This window comes from Mytilus galloprovincialis, chromosome 1 (assembly GCF_965363235.1).
Source record: "Mytilus galloprovincialis chromosome 1, xbMytGall1.hap1.1, whole genome shotgun sequence".
NCBI lineage: Eukaryota > Metazoa > Mollusca > Bivalvia > Mytilida > Mytilidae > Mytilus > Mytilus galloprovincialis.
In genome coordinates, this window is record NC_134838.1 from 19,631,556 (window position 1) to 19,645,169 (window position 13,614).

The 13,614-nt window shown below is 32.8% G+C and overlaps 1 protein-coding gene across 1 annotated transcript; it reads left to right on the forward strand.

Annotated features, from left to right (window-relative positions):
- Window positions 1-9,499: 9,499 nt before the first annotated feature.
- On the forward strand, window positions 9,500-12,943 carry LOC143068428 (uncharacterized). Its single transcript, XM_076242488.1, has 5 exons — window positions 9,500-9,559; window positions 9,715-9,999; window positions 10,288-10,368; window positions 11,795-12,060; window positions 12,271-12,943. Exons 1-5 carry the CDS (start codon window positions 9,533-9,535, stop codon window positions 12,824-12,826), a joined length of 1,215 nt encoding a protein of 404 aa, XP_076098603.1. The 5' UTR covers window positions 9,500-9,532; the 3' UTR covers window positions 12,827-12,943.
- Window positions 12,944-13,614: the final 671 nt, after the last annotated feature.

A 13,614-nucleotide genomic window follows, 5' to 3' on the forward strand; every position in this document is an offset into this window, starting at 1 on the left:
CGAAGTTAAACCACTTAGACACATTAATTTACACTACCCTGTTAATTTCAAATCGTGTGTGGTTGTTTGCAGTATTTTCATGGAAACCCTGTTTTCCATCAACTCATAGAAGTTGAAACTGCTTGTAAATGATTCTAAAACGCTTCAAAAGTGTTGAGAAAAGTCAAAATCTCACACAAAATAATTTAGAAATTAAAACAGTTCCATCCTTGTTTTAAATAATGTTTAACATATCCATCACATTAAACTACACACTGGTAATCAGGCTTGTATAGTTTGCACTGATACATTGTCCACATTGTGGAGTACAAATGTAGCTGCCTTCTAAGCAGCAAACTTCTATCAAGAAAGTGAGAACTGAAAAACAAACCCTGGAATATAAAATCAACTGAGAGATATCAAGTTTAATTCTCAACCAATCATAAATTCTTATATCAATGCAGTAATAAACTAGAGGATCTCAAGAGCCTGTATCGCTCACCTGACTCTACTTGGGTTTTTGTCGAGCCTGCAACTTTTGTTGCAGAAAGCTCGACATAGGGATAGTGATCTGGCGGCGGCGGCTACGGCGGCGGCGGCGGTGTTAGCTCACTTCTTAAAAGCTATATATTTTAGAAGGTGGAAGACCTGGATGCTTCATATTTTGTATATAGATGCCTCATGTTACAAAGTTTCCGTCAGTCACATGTCCAATGTCCTTGACCTCATTTTCATGGTTCAGTGACCACTTGAAGAAAAAGTTAAGAATTTTTGTAACGTTGAATTCTCACTTATTATAAGTAATAGGATAACTATATTTGGTATGTACATACCTTGCAAGGTCCTCATGCCCGTCAGACAGTTTTCACTTGACCTCAACCTCATTTCATGGATCAGTGAACAAGGTTAAGTTTTGGTGGTCAAGTCCATATCTCAGATACTATAAGCAATAGGGCTAGTATATTTGGTGTATGGAAGGACTGGAAGGTGAACATGTCCAACTGGCAGGTGTCATCTGACCTTGACCTCATTTTCATGGTTCAGTGGTTATAGTTAAGTTTTTGTGTTTTGGTCTTTTTTTCTCATACTTTATGCAATAGGTCTACTATATTTGTTGTATGGAATGATTGTAAGGTGTACATGTCTAACGGGCAGATGTCATCTGACCTTGACCTCATTTTCATGGTTCAGTGGTCAAAGTTAAGTTTTTAAGTTTTGATCTTTTTATCTAATATTATATGCCAAAGGTTACCTATATTTGGTGTATGGAAATATATTATGATCTATATGTCAATCCCGCAGGTTTTATATGACCATGACCTCAATTGCACGGTTCATTGGACAGTGTTAAGTTTTTGTGTTTTGGTCTATTTTTCTTAAACTACAAGTAATAGGTCAACTATATTTGTTGTATGGAAGCATTGTTAGCTGTACATGTCTGCCTGGCATGGTTCATCTGACCTTGACCTCATTTTCATGGTTCATTGGTCTTTGTTTAACTATCTTGTTTAATGTTAAGTTTATGTGACAGTTGTAATAACGCTTTATACTTAGGACTATCAACATAATATCAATGATAAGTAAAGAAGGCGAGACATTTCAGTGTGTGCACTCTTGTTGAAATCATATTAAAAAAAAAGGTAAATTTGGCTTATGCATTTCCCCTAGAGTCCTATGTTAAACTAAACCCCCCCCTGACGCCCATCTTGGATGATGGATCGGCTACAAAGTAACAACACTTGGTCAGAATCTCATAAGAAACATTAATGCTATGTTTGATTTCATTCCATTCAGTGGTTCTCTAAAAGAAGAAATTTGAATGTATTTCAATGCTGTATGCATTTCCCGTAGGGTTCTATGTTAAACTAAGTACCCTGCTGGCGGCCATCTTGGATGATGGATCGGCTACAAAGTAACAACACTTGGTCAGCGCCTAGTAAGGAACATTCATGTCATGTTTGGTTTCATTCCATTCAACAGTTCTCTAAAAGAAGTCATTTGTATGCATTTCCACAAGGGTCCTATGTTAAACTAAGTCCCCTGCTGGCGGCCATCTTGGATGATGGATCGGCTACAAAGTAACAACACTTGGTCAGCATCTTATAAGGAATATTCATGCCATGTTTGGTTTCATTCCATTCATTGGTTCTCTTATAAAAGTCATTTGTATGTATTTCCCATAGGGTCTTATGTTAAACTAAGTCCACCGCTGGCAGCCATCTTGGATGATGGATCGGCTACAAAGTAACAACACTTGTTCAGCGTCTCATAAGAAAAATTCATGCCATGTTTGGTTTCATTCCATTCAACAGTTCTCTAAAAGAAGTCATTTGTATGCATTTCCAATAGGGTCCTATGTTAAACTAAGTCCCCTGCTGGCGGCCATCTTGGATAATGGATCGGCTACAAAGTAACAACACTTGGTCAGCGCCTAGTAAGGAACATTCATGCCATGTTTGGCTTTATTCCATTTAGTGGTTCTCTAAAAGAAGTAATTTGTATGCATTTCCCATAGGGTCCAATGTTAAACTAAGTGCCCTGGTGGCGGCCATCTTGGATGATGGATTGACTACAAAGTAACAAGACTTGGTCAGCACCTCATAAAGAACATTCATGCCATGTTTCGTTTCATTCCATTCAGTGGTTCTCTAGAAGAAGGTCAAAATGTAAAATGTTAACGACGACGGACGACAAGTGATGAGAAAAGCTCAACTGGCCCGAAAGGCCAGGTGAGCTAAAAAGGGACAGAAGAGGTTGATAGGATATTCAAAACTCATATTTATTTTAAGAGGTCCTGACAATGAAGCAAAATTAAAAAATGGCAAAGACTTCAAGAAATAATGAACGATCAACATTCAAATATTAAGGATCAAGAGGACAATGAATTTCTTTATAACACTTTAACCACCCTCACCATTATATTGCTTTTATGAAAGTCAAAATTACAGATAAAATTTAGATATCAACAAGTGATCCTATTTGTATTACACCATATTGCTTACTCAGATTTCTGGATTCAAGAATCAGGAACAACCAATTTGATGGTGTCAGTATTTTGTGGAGTCCCAGTTGAAGTGATTTCAACAACAAAACACTGTTATTGATTCAAATTAAATTATACATGTAATTTAAAATAATACAGATATGTTGCAATTTTCATGAACATTGCTAACCACAAACTATTTTAAACTGACAACTAATTCGAAAATAATCAAAAATGGTAATTTATTACACGAAGAAGTTGAAACCAAAGACGAGTTTGTATGCCATAAATTTTAGCAGTATTTTCCAACAAAAAGTCTACAGATAACAGCCATGAAAATGCAAAATTAGTTTGAAGACAAAACTACTGTCATTTTATATACCAACACCAAACCTTTTTCTTATGTGAATTTTAACCACAAGAGGGTATTTGAGACCTTTACCCACAGATATGTAAAATCCAAACCTCACCATTCCTCTTATACAAACATAGTTCAGCCGGTCATGTTATAAACTGCGACGGACCGGACATATCAAGTTCACCAGTCACATCAAATGCGAAAGTACATTGTCTACATAGAGGACAGGAATACATCCTCTTGACACTGTCTATGAGAAACTTATATAAGAAGCCGTTTTGATACCAATAAAGAAACATGTCAGATAAGAGGAGCAGTTTGGTCCTATCGCAGTGCAACCCTAACACTATTGTCTGTTGAAAATCACCAGTAACAAATAGGATATATAAAGATAATAAAAATCAGAAATACATTTATATTAAAAATTCAAACGTTTGACACCATTGCAAGAGGACGGGGACTAATATTATATGCATTATACCCATCTACCCAGATCACGCCAATATTCGAGATTGCAACACCCATTCTTTTATAGCCAACATGACCTTTTATACTTTAATAGATACAGGCAACAGTAGTATACTGTTGTTCAAACGTCATAAATCGATTGAGAGGAAACAAATCTGGGTTACAAACTAAAAACGAGAGAAACACATCAACTATAAGAGGAAAACTGAAACAACAAAAACACTGAACTGTAACGAACGGCAATGCAACATACATAGAAACGAACTATTAGATAACAACTACCCTAAAACTAACTATATTGACAACAGGAAGTTCATTCTTGAAACTTATGGTCCATAAGACCTTTCCATTTTGACGTCTTTACTATTATTGGCACAATGCCATCGATTACGGCAATATGCTTCATCCTTCATCAGTTGATTGTATCTAAAATTACCTTCCTACTTAAAAAAAATTGTTCGTACCATATATTATACCTTAGGAATAGATTTCCTTAGCTGTATTTGGCAAAACTTTTAGGAACTTTGATCCTCAATGCTCTTCTTCAACTTTGTACTTAATTTGGCTTTTAAAAAAAAAAAATGTTTTTAACTTTTTTGGATTCGAGCGTCACTGACGAGTCTTTTTTAGACGAAACGTGCGTCTGGCGTAAATACAAAATTTAGTCCTGGTATCTATAATGAGTTTATATAAATAAATAAACTTATCATAGACACAAGGATTAAATTTTGTATTTACGCATCACGCGCGTTCGTCTACAAAAGACTAACCAGTGACGCTCGAATCCAAAAAAGTTAAAAAGGTCAAATAACGTACGAAGATAAAGAGCATTGCGGACCAAAATTCCTAAAAATTTTGCCAAATACAGCTAAGGTAATCTATTCCTGAGGTAGAAAAACCTTAGTATTTCAAAATTCCAGTTTTGTAAACAGTAAATTTATAAATATGACCATATCAATGATAATTCATCATTTTCATGTCACCACAGAAGTGCTGACTACTGGGCTGGTGATACCCTCTGAGGAATTAAAACTCCACCAGCATTGGCATCAACCCAATGGTTGTAAATAAACTCATCATAGATACCAGGATTAAATTTTGTACTTACGCCAGAAGTGCATTTCGTCTACAAAAGACTAACCAGTGACGTTTGAATCCAAAAAAGTTAAAAAGGTCAAATAACGAACGAAGTTGAAGAGCATTGCGGACCAAAATTCTGAAAAGTTTTGACAAATACAGCTAAGGTAATCTATTCCCGAGGTAAAAAAACCTTAGTATTTCAAAATTCCAGTTTTGTAAACAGTTAATTCATAAATATGACCATATCAATGATAATTCATGTCAGCATAGAAGTGCTGACTACTGGGCTGGTGAAACGCTCGGCGGAATTAAGACTCCACCAGCAGTGGCATCGACCCAGTGGTTGTAAATAAATTAATCATAGATACCAGGATTAAATTTTGTATTTATGCCAGACGAGCGTTTTGTCTTTAAAAGAATCATCAGTGACGCTCGAATCCAAAAAAGTAAAACAAAAAAGTCCAACTTCGTTTCATAAAAAACGACTGATCAACGTAAACACACATATATTGCTTAAGTAAAGGATAAATCATACATAGATTCAAACTTTTTTTCTTACTCTGCCATTATCAACATGGTTGATTTTTATATTGTTATATTTGGTTGACGGATTTTTCAACAAACAATCTATATGCCTAAGGGGACCAATTGAACGGTTGCTGTTTACAAAAAAAGCTATTGAACTCAAGGTACCAAGTGGTAAAATCAAATGACTCCGTTCCAAGTTATCTATCTTTAGTATAGACTGCTTTAGATGTGTTGAGCATAACTTTTAGTCAATATTTAAAACTCCATTGCTCCGTATTTGATTTGGCGCTGCGACTGGACGTTTCGTCCCCGAGGGTATCACCAGCCCAGTAGTCAACACTTCGGTGTTGACATGAATATCAATAATGTGGTCATTTTTTTTTATAAATTTCCAGTTTACAAAACATTGAATTTTTCGAAAAACTAAGGATTTTCTTATCCCAGGCATAGATTACCTTAGCCGTATTTGGCATAACTTTTTGGAATTTTGGATCCTCAATGCTCTTCAACTTTTTACTTGTTTGGCTTTATAAATATTTTGATATGAGCGTCACTGATGAGTCTTATGTAGACGAAACGCGCGTCTGACGTACTAAATTATAATCCTGGTACCTTTGATAACTATTTACACCACTGGGTCGATGCCACTGCTGGTGGACGTTTCGTCCCCGAGGGTATCATCAGCCCAGTAGTCAACACTTCGGTGTTGAAATGAATATCAATAATGTGGTCATTTTTTTTTATAAATTTCCAGTTTACAAAACATTGAATTTTTCGAAAAACTCAGGATTTTCTTATCCCAGGCATAGATTACCTTGGCCGTATTTGGCATAACTTTTTGGAATTTTGGATCCTCAATGCTCTTCAACTTTTTACTTGTTTGGCTTTATAAATATTTTGATATGAGCGTCACTGATGAGTCTTATGTAGACGAAACGCGCGTCTGACGTACTAAATTATAATCCTGGTACCTTTGATAACTATTAATATGTGTGGTACTGACGAGTCACAAGTTGACGAAACGTACATCTTGCGTACACAGTAATAACCCTGGTATTTGATTATTAGTTTTTATTGACGCAATTTAGAGTTGGTTGACAGTTATGAAATAGCTGTGTCATAGATGACCATTGATATGTAACAATAGTCATAACAATTCCTGTGCTCTGTTTCTCGATTGAGGCATCACATAATGAAATAAACACTACGGGTAAAATGGGGCACACAAACTTCTCTTCCTTTTGGAGCATCCAAGTTTACTCCTGTCTTTGTGGTACTCGTGTTGCTCAGTCTTTCGACATTGTACTATGTTGTGGACCTGTTTGTCTTTTTTGTCAGTTTTACTTCTACTTGGTGTCTTCTGTCTCCATTTAACATGTATGTGGATAAATAAAAACAATTGGAGTGCTGAACAATACTGCCGTATGTTGACCTATAAGACAGATTTTGATTTTGCAATCTGATAAAAGGCTTTCCGTTTTGAATATCCATTAAGAATGGTATTTTGTTTTTAAATATTTTACTTTTTGCAAAGATATTCTTTTTTTAAGCAATGATCGACTCTTTAATTTGATCTCTATAAGAATGATTAAAGTAGGTTAAAATCAGAAAAGATTTCTTTGTTAACCTTTTTTTTTGCATTTAAGTTAAAAGAACATTAAAGTACACACATGAAACTTACTTACTGTAACCACTGGGTTGATGCCACTGCTGGTGGAGTTTTTTTCCCCGAGGGTATTACCAGCCCAGTAGTCATCACTTCTGTGTTGACATGAACTATCATTGATATGGTCATAATTATAAATTTACTGTTTACAAAACTCGACATTTTTGAAATACTAAGGCTTTTCTACCTCAGGAAAAGATAACCTAAGCTGTAATTGTCAAAACGTTTAAAATTTGTGGATCTCAATGCTCTTCAACTCGTACTTTATTTGGCCTTTTTAACTACTTTTTGTTTATTCGAGAGTCACTGATGAGTCTTTTGAAGACGAAACGCACGTCTGCATGGCGCAAAAAGTTAATTATAAAAACGATTGAATAATGTAATATACATTCAATATAATTTGTCTTATCACATTTAAGAGAGAGCTATGAAAGCAAAAATGATTTGACCAAAAAATAATTACAGGATAACACGTGTTTACATGTGTTATTTAAGGAAATAAAAATAATACAAAATGTATGCACTACCGATATTACAGATTCAATGATTTACCACTAAACGACAGAAAATTCTTTTGAATAATTTACTGATTCACAACTAAGAAATTCAAATGAAATTTGATTTTATTACAAAATGTAAAAGCAGTTGTGGTGTAACGAACTTCAGTTACTACAAATACCGAATCGTTTAAAGTCATCATACTTGTAAATATAATTAAGAACCCCTATTTTTAACTAGGATAACAGTTCGAATGATTGTTTCAAAATACCACAAGAGAATAAATAATTCTAATAATAGAATATTTATTTCCTGTAAACTATTTCGTAGGCTGTTGGACAAAGATCATGGGACCGACAAAGTAATCAAGAACTTATATGTAAACGCTAATGACAAAGCCATCCCACGCATCTATATAGATGATACGATTACAACTTAACAAAATTGGATATTCCCAGTCTAAAATTATAATGTTTGATAATTTTATTAAAATGGCAAATCCTTAGAGACAGTTAGTACTTATTGTTACTTGGGTATTAATATCAGATATAATGACAGTTTTAATGTCGCCATCATTTCGTTTATGGAAAAAGCTAGGAAAGCATATTTTAAAATAAAGAAAACAATAGGATTAGATAACCCTTGTAAACTTCTGGAAAAACTTTTTGATTCCTTAGTAGCCCCTATTCTTCTTTATTGTAGCGAAATCTGGGGGATTATTTCGACATTTAAAGACAGTGATGCCTATGAAAAGTTGCATATAAAATTTATTAAAGAAATCTTGGGAGTACACTGTAAGGCCTCGAATGATTCATGTCGTTCCGAACTTGCAAGACTACCATTGAAAAATAGGATAATGTTATCTTGCATTAAATTCTGGGACCATTTAATCACTTCAGAAGGAAGTTTAGTTCACCAAATATATAATGCTACAAAAAAAAAAGTAACCCATGGGTTAAAAGGTTAAATATTATTCAAAACTAAGGGTTATCTTATTTGTCAAGTGATAACCTTACCCCTGTTGGTTTTATAAAACAAAGACTAATTGACCAGGGTTTTCAGGAACAACATGCAAATATTTCAGCATCTCCAAAATTAACATTTTTCCAAAGTGTTTACAAAATGAGTGAACGGGCAGGTTATGTTGATGCTTTAAAAAATAGATCACATCGATCATCATTATGTAAATTAAGAGTTAGTGCTCATAACCTTGCCATTGAAAGAGGAAGATATTTAAAAGTGCCCAGAGATCAAAGAATTTGTGAAATCTGTAAAAGTGGCGAAATTGAAAATGAACAGCACATGCTGCTACACTGCAGAGGTTACTCCAGTATTAGAGAGACTTTTGTATTAAAAATGTTCAAAATTACAGGGAAAAGTATATCCACATTGTGCGATAAAAATAAAATAAATCTTATACTTAATAATACACCTTATACGGCACTAAAATTATCTTCCTCTTTCGTAACAAATTGTTTAGATGCAAGAATTAAGTAATCTATTGTACATATGTTGTAATAGATTTTCATTATACCTTTAACGTTTATTCACAAACATATATATATAATTGTTTGTATTTTACTACCATGTATAGCAAATTGTTTATCCATTCGGTCATTACCATTTATTGTAAATGCGTTTGTGCCAATAAAATATTGTCTATTGTCTATTGAAAAACGTTTATTTTAAAAGAATGCAAACCTTCCAACCACCTCGTTTTGTGTTGAAAATTATGCCATTAAACATTTTATGTATATTTAATGCGAAAAAGAAACGATATTGAGGTAACGTTAATGAAGTTTTTCATTCTAATGACGCATTGTTGTTTAGTCGGTCTAAATTTAAATACAAATCATAAATAGCACTTGGGTTATTCCATTTTCCTAAAAATAGAAAAGGGGGTTTCTAACATATACTAGTTAAATCTTTTGAAAACATTATATTTTAAAAATGATAATCATTTTTTTAATAAATGCAAAGAATCATGACTTCAAAAATTGTGAGTAGTCTAATTTGTTACATTATTTATTGTATTTGGCTATGATTTGACTAGAATACATCTTTTGTTAAAGTTATATTAATCGCATAAAGTTATAGTTATTTGAGAAAGTGTATATTTATGTCTTTTAAAAACGAAATGTATTAACATTCCAGAGTGAACAAGGAGAAGAAACCGACCACTCTTTGAAATACACATTGATATCAACTACCGAGGAGGCAATGGAATTATTCCAAAGAATAGAAAAGAGCAAACAAACTGTTGCAATTGGCTTTGATATGGAAGCAGATAATATAGGAGATTTCAAGAATGGAAAAATTTCAATTATACAGATAAAACTAATGGATGAACCAGCCTACATAATAGATATACATGGAAGCCAGATAGATCTGAAGAGTACTAGGTTCAACGAAGTAATGAAATCGACAAACATTGAAACGGTAGGTTTTATATTTGGCTTTAAGAATGTGAACTAAATGTTTTCTATGACATACACTGTAACAAACTTAAAATAACTGATTTTAAGTACTTTTTATTTTGTTCTTGCTAATTACAACATTTACAATATTAGAAGAGACCATTTTTTAAATAAAAGAAATTGATTTAAGCACTTATTCATTTGTGTAAGTGTCATGTTTAATATCTACTTATACTTAAAATTGGTAAAAAGGGAAAAATAAGGAATAATGGAAATATTTATAAAAAAATATTTTCTTCGTTTGTTTTAGATCATACAGGACCCCAGAAATGACAGTAAAATGCTCTACGAAAAGTACAGAACAGAGTTGAAGAACGTGTTTGACCCACAGGTTTGTCTTCCTTTGTTCATTAATATTATCCCGATAACATTTTTTTTCTTCATTTGAAGAAAGTAATATTACATCGTATAGTTGTGTATACCTACCGAATGTGTTGTTTGTCATTTGCAATTTTGCAATATAAGACCCCCCTCTCCCCTATTTTTTTTAATTAAGATCCTGCATTTATCAATTTGATATGAAAATTAACCAAATTATTCATATAGAATAAATAAACTCATCATATATATACCAGGATAGAGCTTTCCATAAAAAGGTCAACATTATTGCAGCGTCTCCCCAGCTAATTTGAAACATTGCTGTAGTTATTTTAGTCTCAACCACGAGTCTCAACCTTATGTTTCTAGAATAGCCAAAGGAATAAAAAAAAAACCAATAATAGTCTCATTATATGTTCCCGAGTCACAGTTATCCTGTTATTTTATCAAAATCTCACAATGGGATTTCAAACAAAAGATGACCTGATTATACATGTTGTGATTGTAATTAATATAATGTTTTGTGGTTTTGATTTTGCCATCTGATAAGGAGCTTTCCGTTTTGAATATCCTTGGAGTTCAAGATTTTAGATTATTTGACTTTTTGCGAAGATATTCGGTTTTTCAACAATTATTGACCTTTTAATTTTATCTTTATATGAATGCTTTCTTTTGGCATTTATGTTTACAGTACACAAAATAAGCTTCCAAATAAACATACATTAAAAGCAAATGTATGTTGTTTTTGTTTTGATTGGCAGTCTGTACCCTACTTATACTTACTCCATCAGTTAATCAACACTTCAACAAATAAAATTAACTTAGAAACCTAAAGGGAAACTATTTAAATTATAGACCAAAAATTATTAATAGTCAGAGTTCGTAAATATCATATATCAACATACATCAAGAAAAAAAATATTAAGTTAAAAAAAGAATTTTTAAGAATTTTTTTCTACAAATATATAGAAGTCAAATGGACAATACTGTAAGTCATAGTAACGATTGATTAGTCGAATATATATTCAATATAATTTGTCTTATCCAATTGTAATATTAATCTGTGATAACAAAAACTATTTGACCAAAAATGCATTAAAGGATTACACTTGTTTATATTTGTGCTTTAAAGAAAACGGAAACAACACAAAATGTATGCACTAATGTTTTTTTTAGACAATATCGTCTAAATAACAAGGTGATATCTTTTTTATACATACAGCATGTACTTTAAGAAAGAACTTTGATTTAAGAGTTATATTTAGAAACCGTCAGATCACAAACAAACACCATTGAAACGTAAAACTAGTAAGATTTTTAACAGATTTTTCTCACTTTTAAAGAATGATAAATAAAAACACAAACTGATGATTCCTTTATTGAAACAAATAAATTTTAGTTTATGTTTGCTTTTTATGACTTGCTTATTTTTGTTCTAGTCCTTCCAAATGACGGTTGAAAATAAATCCGATCCGACCTTAACAATTAGACGATTGCAAGGCAAAAGAAAGTCTCTGGACTTTATTTACGAAAAGTACGTTGGTCCGTTTCCAAATAAACACCTGAAAGAGGATATGAAAAAGCAGATGAAGTCAAAAGATCAAAGTCCGAAACTATTGATGAAACGACCTTTGACCAGAGAGATGGCTTTGTATGCAGCAACAGATGTTGAGACACTTCTGCCAATACGTTCTGAGATGGAGAAGTAAGTACCTTAGTCACAACTCGTAAATGTTAGTTTGTCACATTGAATACAAATAAGAAGATATAATTACACTTGTCTGAAATCAGACTGCAGATTAAAGCATATTGTTGTAAAAGTGATCTCATTTTTAAATGGAAAAGAATAATTGTTTTGATCAATAACGAGGTAGGAAAATAAATAATTCGTTTCGTACTAATAAATTATTTCCAGATACCTTAGTCAAATGGACGAAACAAAAAGAAATGGTTTTGAGAAAACATTTAAGGAACTGTGCATAGAAAGCATTTATACGACAGACCATGTTGCAAAACGAAAAATCATGATGCGTAAAAAGGAGCGTGAATATGAGGAAGCGTCATTTTTACAGAAATCTGGCATTTCCTTGTCTAAAGCAGAGGGTGAAATAATTCAAAGTTTGAGAACACCGCGTTCTTCTTATACATTTTCACCAACGAGACGTCGTAAACAATCCCCTTATAGGCTAAGAGCAGCAAAAGAAAAGCAAAGGAAAACCATTGACCGAAAATGTCCAGATGTTAAAACGGGTCCATGTCAGGCTGAAGGAATCTCATGCAAAAATAACTCAGAGGACCAAATGAATGACGTATCCGCTATAGAATCAGCAACGCCAAATCAAGAAAACCAAGAGTTTCGAAGTTTACAGCTGTCAGTGAGTTCTCGACATTCACCTTCACGAGTAATAAGAAGAAATTTAAATAAATTAAGTCTTGCAGATGAAATAAGCCAAAACAAATCATCGAAATGAAATTAAGTAGTCTTTTCCCCTTTTAAACAAAAATGTGTACAACGAAATTGTATTTATCTCAGGAATCATATCATTTGATTATTGTTTGTTATCTATTGTTGTGCAATAAAAAGTATTTTAACCATTGTTTTGGTTATGTATCAAATATTTTTTTTAAAGTTACCAACTTCGACACAGAATAAAAATCAGAAGAGCTGGAATTATATATATACAAAATGTTCCTTTGCAGAGAAATTTCGAATCTTTATTATCCATACTCCAATTGAAATAATTACATTCCTTTCGGTACAAAAATATGACGATGCAGTTTGATCTTCAAAGAGACAAATCTTAATCAAAGGAAATATGTAAAAAACTACAGATCATTGTACGGATTATTATATGGTCCTTTATTTGGCCTTTTTAACTTTTTTGGATTCGAGCGTCACTGATGGGTCTTTTGTAGACGAAACGCGCGTCTGGCGTATACTAAATTTAGTCCTGGTATCTATGATGAGTTTATTTAACAGTTCTTGTCCATTCGTTTTTGATGTGTTTTGAAGTTGGATTCATAACAAACTGGACATATATATATTACAGTTAATTGCTATTAATAAGTATTGCAATATGCATTTTGTTTAAATGAATTATCAATATTTAGTTCTAAATCAATCCTAATTCTATCTCATTTTTGAATGATAGTTTTTCATATGTGACGTCATGCTGTTTCTAAATTTCATAAATTCAAATGTGGCATAACGTTTCTGCCTTTTCGCCATCGTATGTGACGTCACAATTTTTTTAATTAC